We start from the raw sequence: 18,033 nt of genomic DNA, 5'->3' as shown, positions 1-18,033 counted from the left end.
AACTAAGGGCTGGAGATGGGCTGAGGTCACTTGGAGGACAGAGTGCACTCAGGAGAACATCTAGGAGGAGGAGGCCCCTAAAGACTCACGAGGGTCAGGAGGGGCTGCCAAGGATGGGATGGCCTTCTGGTGGGGCCCCGGGCTGCTGGAGAAGTTGAGCAGCACCAGCTGCTTTGCCTGACTGACCCCTGGTCCCAATCACACGGCAGAGCCCAGGGCACTGAAATGCGCCTCCTCTCACAGGTGTTTGACGGGGCTGTGATCATCCTATCTTTGGCTCCGATGGTGGCGTCCACTGTGGCCAATGGACCCAGGAGCCCCTGGGATGCCATCAGCCTCATCATCATGCTCCGGATCTGGAGGGTGAAGAGGGTCATTGATGGTGAGTGGCCCGAGGGGGATGTGGTCAGTGGGGCTGCTCCAGAAACTGGGGCTGTCACTGAGAGGAGACACCGTGTGATGAGGGTACGCCCTGCTGGCATCAGGGTGGAAGGTGAAATTGTCAGCAGGGAGAGGGGCCAGCTGTCCCTGCTCACTCACTGTCATGCACACTGCCCAGGTGTTGCATGCACACGCTGAACTTCCCAACTCCCATTTGGGGGCCACGTGTTCATTCCCATGCAGCTGTTTACTGTGAGCCTGGAGGGCCAGCCTCCACGCAAGCCCTTAGAGCAGGGCCTGTCGTTCTGGAAGGAGCAGACCTTTTTTTTTTTGAGACGGAGTCTCGCTCTGTCACCCAGGCTGGAGTGCAGTGGTGCGATCTCGGCTCACTGCAAGCTCTGCCTCCCAGGTTCACGCCATTCTCCTGCCTCAGCCTCCCAAGTAGCTGGGACTATAGGTGCCCGCCACCATGCCCAGCTAATTTTTTGTATTTTTAGTAGAGACGGGGTTTCACCGTGTTAGCCAGGATGGTCTTGATCTTCTGACCTCGTGATCTGCCCGCCTCGGCCTCCCAAAGTGCTGGGATTACAGGCGTGAGCCACCACGCCCGGCCAGGAGCAGACTTTTACACCCTGAGTGTCTCAGTGCACACCTGCTGCTGGCTCCCTGATGGCCTCCAGCCTCACCACTGGCTCTATCCAGGTCATCTAGTCAAGGCCTTGCTCCCTACAGGCTCTATCTCATCTTTGAGTCCACCAAGGACAAGCTGGGTGCCCATAAGCCCGTTGACCTGCAAACAAGTAGAGAAGAGAGATGCTGGCAGGGGCTGGCCTTTGGCCTGTGCTTCTGTCATCTTCAGTGACATGCCTTTCCATCCCTGGGTCTCCATTCGCAGAAAGCATCTGGTCCACTCCTTTGTCATTGCTTTATCATTGCCTCCCCACTGGGCCACCCTTGTCTGGAAAGCTGTGCCCTGACCTGGGTGGCTCCTGTGTTTCCAGAAGGTGGTGACAGATCAGAGTATGTGGCCCAGAGGCCGGGCGCGGTGGCTCACGCCTGTAATCCCAGCACTTTGGGAGGCCGAGGCGGGCGGATCACAAGGTCAGGAGATCGAGACCATGGTGAAACCCCGTCTCTACTAAAAATACAAAAAAATTAGCCGGGCGCGGTTGCGGGCGCCTGTAGTCCCAGCTACTCAGGAGGCTGAGGCAGGAGAATGGCGTGAACCCGGGAGGCGGAGCTTGCAGTGAGCCGAGATCCGGCCACAGCACTCCAGCCTGGGCGGCAGAGCGAGACTCCGCCTCAAAAAAAAAAAAAAAAAAAAAAAAAAGAGTATGTGGCCCAGAGGACCTGGGGGACAGAAAACCCACCCTTGGAGAATGGTGCAGGATACTTGGGGTGGGGGGTGGCCCAGAGGATGATGACACAGGCAGGTCACTGAAGTCATCTTACAGAAGAGGGAAGACTCAGGTTGCTGGGCTCCAGAGGGTGGTCCTTGGTCCCTGAGGACAGGAAGAAGAGGCCCATGCCCCATCAGCCAGATAAGGAATAGAGCCACTCATAGTGGGCTGGTTAGCCTCCAAGAGAGGTACCCCTAGAGTGACCAGGAGGTTGTATAGACAGTGGTTCCCAGGATGTTTTGTTGGTTTGGTTTGGTTGACAGCGAAGCCTTCTTCAGTAAAATCATACCCAATCGGTAAAAGAGATTGCAAGTGGAGCTGCTTTGGTTGACTTGGAGTGGAGGGGCCTCACAGCCCACCTCCTTGTCTTCTCCCTTGCCCTCTGAGGCACCTCTAAGGAACTGCGAGGCCTTCTGGAGCACAGTTTTTAAACCACTGGGATAGATGCCATGGTCTTTTCCAGCCCTGAATTTTGATTGCAGATGATAGAAATTGTAGCCATGAGACTATTCCATCAGCATTTGCCCAGCAGGTGCAAGGCAGAAGCTGTCATCCTCAGGGCGGGCTCCCTCTCCTTGGGCCTCACCCTGTGTTCCACCCCGCGAACACTGTGGGTTTGGTCCTGATGAAGATGCCGACATCTTGTCAGGGGTCCCCTAATAGGGAATCTTCATCAAACTGGAATGTGTTTGAGTCTCACTTCAGAAGCCTTCGGAAGGCTGGGGAGGCTCTGGGAGATCACCTGGTTCACTCCCCTCATTTGACAGATGGGGGAACTGAGGCAAAGAAGGATGAGGGTCACTTAGTGAATCAGGCTCAGGACCACAAGTGGAGCCTAGGACCCCTGACACCCACCAGCACTCTTTCAGTTGCTCACTCCCTGCAGTCTGCTCAGGGCCCAGTTCTTGGCTCTGTCCATGAGAACATCCACCCCGCTCAGGGTAGGAACAGCATCTCTGGGTCTTTCTTCCAGCTGTGGACAGCTGCACACCCTCAGACTAATGGATTTTGAGAGCCCCCTTTGTGACACACTTCCCAGCTGTCCCGCCCTTTTCCTGACACGTCAGGCATCGCGGAGCCACCGGGGAGCCTCAGGAGAGAGACATGCTGGTGAACAGATGGACGTTAATTTACTACTCTTGCAGAATAACCCTGGGTGTGAACTGGCTTCAGCAGAGATCTGAGGAGGCAGCGGCAGGCCTCTGGACCTGGAGATGGGTCTCAGGGACACATGGCCAGCCCGCAAGTCTGGAAGCAAGCAGAAAAGTCCCAGTGTCTCTTCTCTGCTGGTTCCTGCAACTGCCAGGAAATATGTGGAGGTGCAGAGACTGTGGGTGGAAAGGAGACTGGGAGAGAGGAAACGTGGAGGGTTCTATAAATCAGGGGCAAGAGAGTCATGTGACCGAGGCTTCTGAAGAGTCCGGAAGGGTTGGTGTGGGAACAGTGTGAGGGGAAAGGCTGTGTCAAAGTCAGGAGTAGACACTGAGACTTCCCAGGAGCCCAGAGCTACTCTGAGCCCACAGAACCACCAAGGGAGGTGTCCATGGGACTACTGCTGGCTGATGGAGCATGGGGCCCTCAACCTCAGAGATCAGCCTTTCTCTTCTGGGTCCACTATACCAGTTATAAATAGGATCATCTGAGTAACAGACTCAGAATAACAGTGTCTTAAACAACAAAGAAGCTTATTTCATTCACATGAAAGTCTGCAGGCCGGGCATGGTGGCTCATGCCTGTAATCCCAGCATTTTGGGAGGCTGAGGCAGGCAGATCACCTGAGGTCAGGAGTTTGAGACCAGCCTGGTCAACACAGTGAAACCCCGTCTCTACTAAAAATACAAAAATCAGCTGAGTGTGGTGGCACACACCTGTACTCCCAGCTATTCGGGAGGCTGAGGCATTAAGAATGGCTTGAACCCGGGAGGCAGAGGTTGCAGTGAGCTGAGATCATGTCACTACACTCCAGCCTGGATGACAGGGTGAGACTCTCTCTCAAAAAAAAAAAAAAGTCTGGGCCGGGCGCGGTGGCTCAAGCCTGTAATCCCAGCACTTTGGGAGGCCGAGACGGGCGGATCACGAGGTCAGGAGATCGAGACCATCCTGGCTAACACAGTGAAACCCCGTCTCTACTAAAAATACAAAAACTAGCCGGGCGAGGTGGCGGGCGCCTGTAGTCCCAGCTACTCGGGAGGCTGAGGCAGGAGAATGGTGTAAACCCAGGAGGCGAAGCTTGCAGTGAGCTGAGATCCGGCCACTGCACTCCAGTCCGGGCGACAGAGCGAGACTCCGCCTCAAAAAAAAAAAAAAAAAGTCTGTAGGAAGGTGGCCCAAGACAGATATAGCCTTGACTACAGTCACTTACTCCCTGTAGTCAAGAGCACAGGCTCCTTCTGTTTTTCTGTTTTGTTGCTCTGCTGCACTTAGCCTACTTTTCAAAGTCATCTCATGGTCCAAGATGGCTGCTTCCGTGCCAGCCATCACATTCTCATCCTAGCCAAGGAGAAGGAGGAAGAGAAGAAGATAAAGAGTCAAAAGGAAGGCGCACTGCCTTCTTATTTTAAACATCTTCATCCAAATATAATTCACGTGCTATAAAATCCACCTATTTAAAGTCCACAATTCAGCCAGGCATGGTGGCTTATGCCCGTAATTCTAGCACTTTGGGAGGCTGAGGTGGGTGGATCACTAGAGGTCGGAAGTTTGAGACCAGCCTGGCCAAGGTGGTAAAATCCCATCTCTACTAAAAATACAAAAATTAGCCAGGTGTGGTGGTGGGCACCTGTAATCCCAGCTGCTCAGGAGGCTGAGGCTGGGGAATCACTTGAACTTGGGAGGTGGAGGCTGCAGTGAGCTGAGATTATACCACTGCACTCCAGCCTTGGTGACAGCAAGATTCCATCTCAAAATAAAATAAAAGTTCACAATTCAGTGGTTTTTAGTATATTCATAGAGTTCTGTAGCCATCAGCAAAAAATCTAAGTCTGGAGTGTTTTCATCATTCCTAAGAGAAAGCCCACACTCATCGGCAGTCACTTCCCATGTCCGCCTCAGCCCTAGGCAAGCACTGAGCTGCTTTCCGTCTCTATGGAGTTGCCTGTTCTGTTCCATTACATTTAATATAAATGGAATCATGCGACATGTGGTTTTTCTGTGTCTGGCTGCTCTCATTTAGCATCCTGTGTTTGAGGCTTATCTGTGTTGTGGCTGGTGGTGGTACTGCATCCCTTTTCATTGCCAAGTAGTGCTCCACTGCATGGCTAGACCACAGCTGATGCATTCACCGGTTGATGAACATTTGGGTTATGTTTACTTTTTGGCTATTAGGAATAGTACTGTTATGAACGCTCATGTGTGAGGTTTTGTGTGGACACATGTTTTCCTTCCCCTAAGGTTCCTAGGAATGGAATTTCTGGGTCACATGGTCACTCTCTGTTTAACACTCCAAAAAACGGACAAACCGTTTCCCTAAGTGGTTGCATCGTTTTCCTTTCTGCCAGTGTGTGCGGGCTGCAGGGCTGCCCCATCCTCACTGGCCCCAGCTCCTTTGTGAAGAAGGCTGCTGCAGCTGCTGCCTGCCACCTCCACTAGCATCCTGTGGTCCAGAGGGTAGTCTTGTGACCACCCATAGCTGCAAAGGAGGCTGGAAAATAGTCTTTATTCCAGGCAGCTGTGCACACAGCCCAAAAGTATGGGTTCTAGCACTATGGAAAACAGGAAAACAACTACCCTGGCCACTGTGAGTAAAGGTTGTAGCCCTCTGTACTTTCTGGATGCTGTCGGGTACCTGGACATTTCTCCCTCTAGATCCACAGAACTGGCCCAGGGCCTCGAACCTGCTGCTGGCTAAATGCTGGGTCAGCCCTTTCCCAGCCCAAGCCCTGCCACTGCTGAATTCTTTACAGGGCTGTCTCTGTCTTCCAGCCTACGTCCTGCCAGTGAAGCTGGAGATGGAGATGGTTATCCAGCAGTACGAGAAGGCCAAGGTCATCCAAGATGAGCAGCTGGAGAGGCTGACGCAGATCTGTCAGGAGCAAGGGGTAATGCACCACCGCTTTCGGCTCTGTCCATGGTCTTGCTGGGGACACTGGTAGTGCCTAAAGCCATGGGTTGCTAGAGCTGCAGGGGCACCAGAGGTCAGGGAGTTCCTCCAGCCCCTTGTTGGACTCATGGGGAACCAGAGAAGGGGGCACATCTCCAGGGTCGCTGATGTACAGCCCAGCTAGGCATGGACTCAACCCTGACTCCCAGGCCAGGGTTCTTTCCACTGCAGCACGGTGACTCTTCAGCTCCCCGACCTGAGCCTGCCAGGTCGCCCCCTCAGTTCATCAGAGTCTTCTCGGAGACATGGTTGGTCTCTTAAGCCAGTGGCTAATTCTGTCTGCTGAGGGTTGCTGGGCACCATAGTGTGTCCATTGCCATGTAGGACGCCCAGAGCCCCAGAAAGGTGCTAGTGGTGCTCTCCACCCTCCAGGAGCCGTGATGAAGACTCAGAGAGGCAGGTGGTGGGCCCTGCAAGGATGGGCTCAACAGAGGCAAGGGGGACTGGCAACTGGGCCAGGAGCACCCTGTCAGGCATCCAGAGGCCTGCATTCAAGGCCTAGCCCTGCTGCTCCCACCCCTCCGGACTCCAGCCAAGTCAGGCCACCCCTCTGCCCTCAGGTCCTTCCTCTGTAAGATGATGTGGCTGCTCCCATGTGAGTGGGACAGAGGAGTTCAGAGGAAGGGGATTGGGGTGCTCAGGAGGGGGTGGCTGCTGGAACCCACAGCAAGGCTGAGAGCTCTGTAGAAGTGCAGCTCTGGGTGCTGGGAAGGGTCTGGTCCCAGGCTGTAAGGTGGGAATGCTACTGAGGGGACTGGCAAGGTGGTGGGAATGTGGGGGATGGGCATGCATGGTCATTCCCATTCTGCCCCACGGATTCTGGGGAGGGGGCAGGGCCACTGCCCCCAACTACACAAGCCAGAGACACCAAGCCTATGGCTCTCCGTGCCCAGGGCCAGGCGAGTTCTTCACGGGCTGTCTTCCAGCCCATGTCCTGCCAGGGAAAGTAGAGGAATGCCTGTGGCCTCATATTGACGTGGGCACTGAGTCCTTCTGGCTTGCAGTGTAGTAAGGATGGGCACCCCTGGGCTCCCTCTTCCTCCCCCATTGCTGGGTGCCCAGGCAGTCTCCAAGGGGGTCTCAGGGATGAGGTCTAACCTGGCGTATGGGCCCATTATGTGTCCGTCCGTCCCACCAACCTCCTGTCTCATGTGTCTGGTGCATAAACACCCTGATTGTGCCAAGTGGAGTCACCTGTCATTTTGACAAGCCCTGTCCCATGCCACCTCTTGGGATTTGGTTGCACGGTGCCCCTTGCCTAAATCCCCGCCCCTTGCAAGCTTTGTCTGTCTAATTCAAGTCCTGGCCTCTCTACAGAGCGTGTTCCCCCCATCAGCAGTCTCTGCACCCCCTCCCCCAGCCCCACAGCTGCCCTCACTTGTCTGCATTCACAGGGCACTGGGCACTCACGGCCATGATCAGTGCTCCTTTATACCTGGGGCAGCTCTTCCCACTGAAATGGATGCCCCCTGAAGGCAAGCCTTGTCCAACTCACATCCATGCTCCAGCCCCAGCCAGCACTCCACGCGTTGCAGGTCTTGGTAAATGCGTATTCAGTGTGTGTTGCGGGTCTTGGTAAATGCATATTCAGTTTACCTCTTGGCTCCCTGACCAACCTCAACATCTCATAGTTTTGGGGTGGGGGACACGTCTGTGGAATGTCACTACAAAGTGATCCTGGGAAATGTCCCCACAGGAACACACACACACTGTCTTCAGAATCATCTCCTCGGAATGTCTGTCAAGAAACCAATCTTTTTATATGCTTTGGGAACACTATGACCTTTTGTTTCGCACAGAATGCCTGTGCATAACAAGAGGGGTCATCAGGGGACACGGCCTTCAGGGGCATGTTGTCCAAGGTGTCCTGAGAGCAGGGCAGGCTATGGAATCCTAGACTAGGAAGAGAAGCATTCCCACCCTGAGGAGCTGGCATCAGCTTCATTCATTCTCTCGCCATATCGAGTGGTCAGCCAGCACTGTCCAGAGCTGCTCTGTGCTGGGCTTGTGCCGGGCATGCAGATGCCACTCAGGACAGGGTGTGGCCGTTGTCCTCACGGGGCTCTGGGTGACTCAGGGGGGTTAGCAGCCTGTAAATAGGCAGTGGAAATCTGGTGCAATGCCTGCATCACACAGGCACATCCCTGGCTCTGCAGGCCAGGGTGGGGAAGGCTTTCCAGAGACGCTGATGTAGAGCAGGGCCCCAGGGAGAAGGCTGCCAGGCAGAGGGAATAGTGTAGGGTGTGGGAGTGGGTGCAGTGGGCCATGTAGAGGGTGAGCAGAGCGAGGCAGCAGGAGGATTGGGGACAGGCTTGGGAAGGGGCTCCGTGGCTGACCGGAGAGTTTGGGCTTTATCCTGCTGGGACAGAGGAAGCCTGGAGGATTAAAAGCAGGACTGGGGGATCTGCTCAGATGTGAGTTGTTGATGGAGCCTTCCAGCTGCTGTTGGAGGCTGGATGGAGAGGGCAGGGTGGAGATAGGAAGGCTGGGGACAGAGGCTGAAGAAGAAGGTGAGAGAAGCTTGGCTTTAGGCAGAGGGGGCTGCAGGGAAGTGGGGAAAGGAAAGCGCAGGGTGTCATCCAGAAAGCGGCTGGAAGCCGATCAGGCAGTTCTCATTCTGCTGTCAAATAGGAAAACAAATGCTCTACTTCACGGCAGTTGGCAACGGGAAAGACACAGACTTAGGGCTGCATCCTCCCCTCATAAATTCGCAGCCTCCCAGCCCAGCAGGGAATGCACTGACCCTGCCACTGGCCTCACCTCAGCCACACATGTGCCACGTGGCCAGGAGAAAATCCTAACGGCAACCCCACCTCCCAGGGTTTCCACCATGACCTCTGTCTGGAGCCCCCCGGGGACCCCAGGTTCCTGCCATCCTGGTTCAAGTCACTCTCCACATGTGGCCTCCTTCCCGGGGATCTCAGCCAGAGGGAAACTCCCTTGCATTCTGCACAGGAAAGAGCCAATAAATAAAGACAGATTCCCTCCAGGTAGTGACATCTGGAAAAGAGATGAACAGAAACAAACCATTTTAATTTAAAAAACACCTGAACCCTGTCATCTTAGTTAAGACAGCAGAAAGGGCCAGACAGGCTGGACTCCCAGCGGGGCCGCCAGGAACGGTGGGGGGCTGCCTGGCCAGAGGGACCAGGAGGGCTGCTCTCCTGGAGTCCGTGGTGCCCGCTCCACAGAGCGAAGCAGACAGGCGCCTCGCTCGCAGCTGTATTTTCAGGCCTGAAATACAGGCTTGAGACTTGACTGGGTAACAGATACTCTGGAGGAAGTGAGACTGTGGGCCCTGGAATGTCAGGGATGGCTAGACCTTTAGAGACAGCAGCCCATGGAATGATTTAGAATAGACTTGGTTCTAAATAGACTTTGAGCTGGCTTTGAACCCAGGTATGTCTCTCTTTAGAACAATTACTGGCCTTGTGGCTTTGGGCATTAATGGGACATTTACAGGCCTTGGTTTTCCTAATCTGAAAAATGTGTGTAGTAATAGAATCCTTGAAGGATGGTGATGAGATCGCGTAACCTAAAGCCTGACATGTGATGGGTAACAACTAATGGGAGTCCACCAGCCCCACCACACCTGCCCCACACACCCATTTTACAAATAAGAAAACTGAGTGGTGGCGGCTCGCCCAGGCAGCACACAGCTAGTCCAGGGGGCATAGAACCAGGTGTGCTAACTGTGAACACTGTTCTCTTCCAGCCCATCATGTTCAGCTTCCTTTTTCCTACTCATGGCACCTCTTAGCACTCGGCGAAAACATTGATCAGATTATGCATAGGGTATCTTATACTGCAGGCACAGACCTGGCTCCCCTCAGTGGTCTCAATGGCACCCCCAACCCCATTCCAGGGCAGTCTAGTATTCTTTGTGATAAACTCTTTCTCTCTCCTTGCTGGAATTCTCAGAGTATAATGAAGCTATTTCCAAACTGAATTCACGTATGCTGCCTGAAAAATTGACATTTACCAATGAAATGTGTTAGGGTCCAAGTTTAAATACAACACCTGGCCTGGCGCAATGGCTCACACCTGTAATCCCAGTGCTTTGAAAGGCTGAGGCAGGAGGACTACTTGAGGCCAGAAGCTTGAGGCTTGCAGTGAGCTGTAATGACGCCACTGCACTCCAGCCTGGGCCACAGAGCAAGACTCTGTCTCTTAAAAAAAAAAAAAAAAAACACTTTGCACTCCCTTGCTCTCTTGCTGGGATTTGTTTGTACAACTATTTGCCACAACTTCACCCAGCTCTTTTTTAAAAAAATAAACTTTATTTTTTAGAACAGTTTTATATTTACCAAAAAATAGTGAAGCAGGTGCAGAGTTTCCCGTATCCCCTGTGCCTGGCTACCCATTATTAACATCATACGCTACTATCATTTGTTACAGTGAACAAACCCACATTGATACGGTACTCAGATTTTCTTAGTATTTAATCTTTTAGGTCCTCTATTTGCTCCACATCACATTCAGTCAGCATGTCTCCTTAGGCTTCTCCTGGCTGTGGCAATTTCTCCGACTTTGTTTCTAATGACCTGAAGGGTTTTGGGGGAGTACTGGCCAGGTGTTTTACAGGATGCCCCTCTGCTGGGATTCATCTGATGTTTTTCCCAGGGTAAGCCTGGGGTTGTGGGTTTTGGGAGGAAGACTGCAGAGGGAAAGTACCATTCTCATCATGTCACATCAAGAGGACATGCTGGCCGCGTGACTTCTCACTGTGATGTTACCTGGATCACCTGGCTGGGGCAGCGTGGGTCAGGTGTTTCCACTGCACAGTTACTCTCTGTTTCTTCATCTTAACTTTCTTTCTTTTTTCTTTTTTTTGAAACAGAGTCTCACTCTGTCGCCCAGGCTGGAGTGCTGTGGCGTGATCTCAGCTCACTGCAACCTCCGCCTCTCAGGTTCAAGAGATTCTCCTGCCTCAGTCTCCCGGGTAGCTGGGATTACAGACGCCCGCCACCAGTCCTAGCTAATTTTTGTATATTTAGTAGAGACAGGGTTTCACCATGTTGGCCAGGCTGGTCTCGAACTCCTGACCTCAGGTAATCTACTCCCCCCCCACCCTCCGAAAGTGTTGCAATTACAGGTATGAGCCACCACACCCAGCCCATCTTAACTTTTTAAGAAAGATTACGTTGCTTCTTACCGTGACCCTGTGGAGACTCTCAGATGAGCCTGTTGGCCAGTTTCTTGCATGAATATCTGATTCACTTCATCTTCTGTGCTACATTTCTTGCCACAGGCCCACACCCAGGGTGCTCCAGAACCACCTTATATAACAGATGAAAGGCCCCTGGAAGGGCAGCTGGCCCAATCCAGGATCTGGCAGATGGGGCATCTGAGGCTCAGAGAAGGGGATGGGTGAGCCCAACGTGGCACAGCAGTTATGAGGCCAGGACAAAAACAGGTCTCTTGTCGCTCATTCCAGTGCCTTCCCTCCTGGATCACACTGGCCCTCTGGCTTTGACAGGGAGACAGGCTTCACTGCTTCCCTCATTCCTTTGATCTCTTCTGGTTGTGGGCACACCCCATCCTTAACAGATCCCTACCTGGGGAGGGGTGCCTAGAGCATCCCGGGATGGAAGGAGGACTCTCTGCTGGTCAGTCATACCATTCCAAAGCCCTGGCCATGCCTTCTGCAGTCCCTTCCAGACTCCCCACTGCTGTGATAGAAGCACATGGCCTCTGACCCCTGAATTCAGCAATTCCTTAGGTGGAAGTTCCTTTTCATTCTTTTTTTTATTTTTTTATTTTTTGGTGAGGGGTGGATCTTGGCCAGAATTTCATTATGAGTTAGGCTTGCTGGTACACAGATGGATTCCAAAGTCACGATGCTAGAGGCTGCCCTTCAGAAAGACGGTGTGGATGCCTTGTCTGTCTTTCTGTCCTGGCTGCTTCAGAAACCAAAGCCATTTTAGATGCAGTGGTTAAATCAATGCAGCGATATACTCTTCTGACTCATCTCACAAAACCACCTCTGAGATTTTATGTACCTCCATGTGCGGATCTCACTCTAGTTCCGAAACGCATTCTGAAGTTTCTTTCCCCTTTAAGCCTGGTAACAGCTTTTGGTACAAAATAGTACGGTTTGACCTGGCCCACTGTGAAAGTTAGTTTCTCTTCTCTGAAGCTGTCCTTCCTCAGCACCGTTCACCCTGAGGTCATTGGCAAAATATTGAGGGATGAGGCTCAATCTGGGATGACTCAAGGTCCAGCCTCCAAGGAGACCAGTGGGACCTGTGAGCCCCTTAGGACATCCTTAGACCTTGGGAAAGGTGAGTCCCTTATCGGGGAGTTTGGAGAAGTGGAAAGAATCCTCTTATTCGGGGAGCCAGCAAGCCAGATTCAAACCTCAGCTCCACCAGTGACCAGTCGTCTCCCTTTTAACCCCTGAGCCTCAGCTTCTCATTGGGAAAACTGGCGGTAACAAGGCCTACATCATGTGGATGCCATATGCATCAAATTAAATCTGGTCCACTGGAGGCTCTCAGTAAGGGTTAAAAAAAAAAAAAAAAGACCAGCCGGGTGCGGTGGCTCACACCTGTAATCCCAGCACTTTGGGAGGCTGAGGCAGGCAGGTCAGAGATGGAGACCATCCTGGCTAACATGGTGAAACCTCGTCTCTACTAAAAAAAAAAATACAAAAAATTAGCCGGGTGTGGTGGCGGGTACCTGTAGTCTCAGCTACTTGGGAGGCTGAGGCAGGAGAATGGCGTGAACCTGGGAGGTGGAGCTTGCAGTGAGCTGAGATCATGCCACTGCACTCCAGCCTGGGTGACAGAGTGAGACTGAGTCACAAAAAAAAAAAAAAAAGAAAAGAGAATAAAAATGCTACTAAGTGTATTTGTGTGATGGTTGCTCATTCACAAATGCACTGTCATGTTTTAGCTCATTTTTCCCTTGATGGTGAAAGTTGGCAGGCTGGGTACTATTAATCCCTCCACGTGGAAAGACTGAGGTTCAGAGAGGCTGTTCTTTGCCCAGATCCTGCAGTTTTTCATGGAGGGACTAGGAAAGGAACCCAGGGCTTCAATGTCCATTTCCCTGCACCAGAAAGAGGAGTCTGCCTGAGTCACTGATAGTTAGGGTGAGTAACAGCCGTTGTTGCATCTGGCAAATCCAGAAACCTGTGTCCTAACGTAGGAGGAGTACATTTGTCACTCTCATCATAGTCCAGTGCAGGTTGCAATGGGTCAGGGTGGAGGAGGGACCCTCTGTTCCACACAAATCACTCAGGCCTCCAGGCTGCTCCCATTTTGTGACTTTTTTTTTTTTTTTCAAGATGGAATATCGCTTTGAGACCCAGGCTGAAGTGTAGTGACATGATCTCGGCTCACTGAAACCTCTGCCTCCCGGGTTCAAGCGATTCTCCTGCCTCAGCCTCCCGAGTAGCTGCGATTACAGGCATGTGCAACCACACCTGGCTAATTTTTGTATTTTTAGTAGAGACGGGATTTCACCATATTGGCCAGGCTGGTCTCAAACTCCTGACCTCAAGTGATCTGCCCACCTCGGCCTCCCAAAGTGCTGGAATTACAGGTGGGAGCCACCAAGCCCAGCCGATCCTTCTTCCTCCAAGTCCTCTGAGTCTTCTCCAGTCAGTGGATAGGAAAATGAGGCTGGGGAATTGGGCACAGCAGGTTTTTATTGGCCAGGACTGAAAACGGTGACATTGCTCTGCCTCTGTTTTATTGGCAGGAGTCCGTTACACAGTACCAACTAGGGGCAGCAGATACTGTCAGAAGTGGTCTTTGTGCCCAAGAAGAAAACATCGCCTGCACAGTCACCCAACCCGTAAAACAAGGCCAGTGGGCTCACAACATTCCCTACCTTTTCCCCGGTTCCAGTACAGCAGGCGGCACAGCCACACTTATCAAAGTCCTTCCTGGAGGAATGCCATGTCTCCCTGGCCTGTTTCCTGACGAAACAAGATGATAATCTTGACCCTGCAAACTGCAGGCATTTCTGATGGAGGAAGATGTGGGGAGAGGAAGCTGTCATGCCCCTCCCTCCATCCCCTTCACTGTCTTTCATGTGGAGGAGCCAGAGCAGATGTGGGAGGTGGTGGGTGGTCTGATTGGGAGCCAGGGCCCATCTCCCCATCCAGGGCTGTCACTGGATCCCATTGCCTGCTGGTTTTCTGGACCCCTGAGAGAATGCCAATGGCTCTGCGTAGGTCCCTCGCCTTTGAGGCTGGGCTAGCAGCTCAGAAAAGGAGCCAAAGGGCAGGAATAGCAGGAATAGAGCCGTGGTTCCATGCTGGCTCCAGGGATGGGGCTTGAGGTGGGTCGTTCCAGAGAGCTCCTTCTTTTCCTACAGAGGCCACAAGTCCCCGGCTCAGCACAATAGCCTTTGTTACCTGGATTATTCAGGATCTCCACTGTGGGAAGTGAAATTTTTTTTTAAGATGGGAAGTGATTTGTAAAACAGCCGATAGCTTTAATGACAAGCCTATTTAGCTGATAAAATTAGCCATCAGAGGAATAACTTATGTTATCCTTTTGCCGTAATTTAAATTTATGGCCAACTACCAGGCATCTTCACAGTGGATGGAAAGGGGCCAAGGTCGATCTCAGCTTTACTCTCCTCCTAAATCATTAGTTTGCAACTGTCTCCTGATTTTTATTGTTACCAACAATGGCGAAACTAATGGAAATAAACATTGGATGCTATCCCAACAGCAGATGGGTTTGAAGGCAGGGCAGTCTGTGCAGACAGCACTAATAGGATGGAACAGAATTACTGCTATTACATTAGATACCATCAAGCTTCTGGCCACAGTGTGCATTGATCAGGACAAGGCCCGTGTCAACTGGACTCCGCAACCAGACCATTAAAGGTGGAGAAGCGCTGGGTGTGCCTGTCCTGCCGCCCCGTGGGTCTGACCCCTCCTGGTCTTGCATTAAAAGCCCGGCCCTGATGGAAAGGCCCGGCCCCGATGGAAGGGGCCCAACTCACTCCAGTAATGCATACTGCGGGCTTCCCTGTGGATCCCAGATGATCTGGGCAGGTTATCTGATGAGAAATACTTAGCTAATGTTGTGCACTAAATGGGTATGTGACTGCACTTTCATTCTTCCCAAGCCTAGGGATGGTGTATTTCTTCCCACCGGGCCCATTTGCCAGTGGAAGATTTGCTTCATCAAAGCCACCGTGCACCTTCTTTTCCCAAGGTACAGGCCCGCGTGAGCCGGGGAGCCCCATCCCGTTGTGTTTCTTCCTGCTTTCAGCAGCTTGACTGCAAGGTGCTTCCGTGTGGGTTTCTGTGGGGTTTTTTGGTATTTATTCTGCTTAGGAGTTTCTTAAATTTATGGCTTGATTTTTTTTTTATTAGATTTGGGAAGTTCTTGGCCGTGCTTTCTTTATTCATTGCACCTGTCTCCTGTCTCATTCTTCTCCTCTTGGAGCTCCAGTTGTACCTGAGGCCATTTGGTTATGTCTCACATTTCTCTTAGATCTTACTCTGCTCCGCTATTCACTCTCTCTCTCTCCCCCCTCTCCTTTTTCAATGGCTGTAAGTTTTGATATTTTTCTATAGACCTGTCTTCAACAAGCCTACTATGTCCAGTCTCCTGTTAAACCCATCCAACCAACTACTCAATTTCAGATACAGTATATCGAGGTTCTAAAAGTTTGATTTGATTCTTTTTATAGAGTCTAACCCTCTGCTGAAACACTACACTCATTTTGTCTGTCTTTCCCCCGTATTTTTGTTAACATATTAATTGTAGTTATTTTGAAGTCCTTGTTGGTTCACTCAAGTATTTACCCAGGTCAGCTTCTATTAACTGCTTTGTGGCTTGATAACTAATCATGTTTTTCTGCTTGTTTGCATGATGAATGCTTCTCATGGTGTGCTACACATCATTGGTGATGCATTTTAGAGGTTGTGGATTCTGTTATCTTTCTCTGAAGAGATGGTTCTCTGGGAATGGGGCATTTTGACAGGGAGTAGGAGATGGCTCTCAAGACAGTACTGAGCCTTAACTGCACTTACACTTCATTCCCTCTGGGTGGGGTCCTGGAGCTGGTACAGAGCTCATCATAGACTTGGGAGTTCAGTGAGTCCATTTGCCTTATTGGATACACAGTGAAACCGAGGCCAGGGGAAGAAAAGAGGTTCATCCAAAGTCAGGGCGAGGAAGGAGTGATGGGCCAAGAGCTCAGCCTCCAGCCCCTGCTTTTCCCTCTGGTGACTTCCTGTTCTCCTGGCCCCTGCTACCATCAAGCTGCCTGGATTCTGTTGGGCTGAGTCACTTCCATCTTGCCCATAAGGCTGCAAGTTCCCTGGTGCAAGGTCTTGGGGGCTGGAAGCCAGGGGTGTAGGCTGTGGCCCCTGCTTTGCGTCTGAAGCACCATGTGGTCCTGGTCTTTCCCCTACCCTCCCTCCCAGCACAAGAGGCTCCTTCTCACCTCCGGGCCTCAGTTTCCCATCTGACTCATGGGGCCCTGGTGTCCTAGGGCCCCTGGGAAACACTGTGGAGGCACATGTGGCCATGATAAGCATAGGAGGAGCCAGGAGCCCAGCTCTAAGGGTGCCGCTAGCACCTCCTGAAGCCCCCCTGGGCTGTCCTAGCCTGTGACTGGACTGAGAGCCATTTGGCCCATGTGCGCTTCCCCTCTGAGTCAGTCATTCTTTCTCAGGGTGAGATGGACAGCATCCAGCCACCCCACACCCTCTGGGTGTGAAGCTTGCCAAAATCTGTCCCCAAAGCAGGTTGTCCTCTCCCTCATCCCCATTCCAGTCCATGCCATGTGCTGATATTGCACCTCCAGGGTAGTCTCTTATCCCTCCTCTTACCTCCGTCTCTACCGTCTCCACCTTTGTCCATACCTGCTCGTCTCTGGCATGGACTACTGCAGTAGCCTCCCAGCCTCCCAGGCATTCCTATATCTACTCTGGCCCCATCCAATCTGTTATCCATTCTGCACTCAGCATGGTCCTTTCAAAATGCCCATCTGGATCACTATGCACTGCCATTCCCACCTCTCTACCCTTCTGTTTGGAGGATTCCAGTGGTTTCCAGTTGTTCTTTAAACATCTTACTGTGTTCTTAAGATGTTCATGTTACTGTGTTCTTAAGATGTTCTTTAAACATCTTACTGTGGCTACAGGCTCTGCCTGGTGGGGCCCCGGCAGAGCTCCCTAGTCCCTTACCTTCTGGCCCTCTGGCCCTTGTACACACCATGCCTCCCCTGCCATAAGTACCACCCCAGGGCTGTGCTTGGCTCTCAGAGGAGACTTGTTCCCTGCAATGCAGCTGACAGCCCCCATTTCTGGGGCTATCCAGGTTTTACCTGCAAGCCGAGGAAGGCATTTTCATTCCAAAACCCATAACAGAATGTTAACATCGCCCCACCATGGTTTACTTGACTTCCCACTGAATGAATGAATGTGAGAACTGCCACACACTTGGAGTTCAGCTCTTTAGCTGAAACTTGCTTCTGTGTATGTGCCTACATCTGCACATGTGGGCCTGGGCCTGGGCAAGCCCTGGCCTCTGGCTGTCTGGCCTGAATTCCAGTGGGACACTCTTGGGCAGTTCCATATCAATTACAAGCCATCAATAATGCATCCCTTCAGAGTGGCCAGGAAGCCATTAGCTGGCCTGCAGGCCTTGATGAGTGGCCTTGGAGAAAGTGGGCTGGGTGTGCCCATGGGAGGTTCAGATCAGCAGGGCAGGAGGGGCTCCCAGCCCTGGCAGAGCTTGGGAGAGTTGCCTCATGGTCCCTCAGTCACCCTGAGACCTTGCTGCCAGAAGGCTTGCACCCTCTCAGCCTGCACATAAAGGCCGCCCTATAACGAGCCAGCCTCGCTTTCTCATTCTGTGAACCTCCAGCCACCTTTGAGTGTTTTAAGTGCTGGGTTGTCGAGGTTCAGTGTCTGAGCCCAGGTGAGCCCCAAGTTAGGGCTGAGTCTGTGACCAGCATCAGGCTCAGTGTGTGAGCAGGGTCAGGGCTCAGTGCATAGCCAGCATGAGGCCTGGGTCTTTGTCTTAGCTTTGGGACAGGGTGCAGCTCAGTTGGTGGTTGGAGTTAGGGCCCAGTCTAAAGCCAGGAAGTTGAACAGGCTAACTGGTTTCCTGCATTGATTTGTTCATATATTCAGCAATGTTTATTGAATGCCTCTTGAAGGCAACAAAA

General features: G+C 52.1%; 1 protein-coding gene and 1 long non-coding RNA gene across 3 annotated transcripts in view; one reads left to right on the top strand and one right to left on the bottom strand.

The window, feature by feature from the left end:
- The window catches only part of TMEM266 (transmembrane protein 266), a 151,846-nt gene that overhangs the window by 116,414 nt on the left and 17,399 nt on the right, over positions 1-18,033 (top strand). For both annotated transcript variants that reach the window (XM_033189321.1, XM_033189322.1), the window contains 2 exons: positions 244-382; positions 5,703-5,818. In XM_033189321.1, coding sequence (XP_033045212.1) covers positions 244-382; positions 5,703-5,818 — 255 coding nt within the window. The remainder of the gene's footprint in view (positions 1-243; positions 383-5,702; positions 5,819-18,033) is intronic.
- On the bottom strand, positions 5,038-12,317 carry LOC117070349. The gene is made up of 3 exons (XR_004431882.1): positions 11,036-12,317; positions 8,641-8,880; positions 5,038-6,606 (listed from the first exon to the last, which is right to left on the bottom strand). It is a non-coding gene; the product is annotated as an uncharacterized LOC117070349 (long non-coding RNA).

Source organism: Trachypithecus francoisi, unplaced genomic scaffold (genome assembly GCF_009764315.1).
Source record: "Trachypithecus francoisi isolate TF-2019V2 unplaced genomic scaffold, Tfra_2.0 Lachesis_group3, whole genome shotgun sequence".
Taxonomy (NCBI): Eukaryota; Metazoa; Chordata; class Mammalia; order Primates; family Cercopithecidae; genus Trachypithecus; species Trachypithecus francoisi.
Note: the sequence above shows the minus strand (reverse complement) of the source record. Positions and strands in the feature narration are given on the sequence as shown.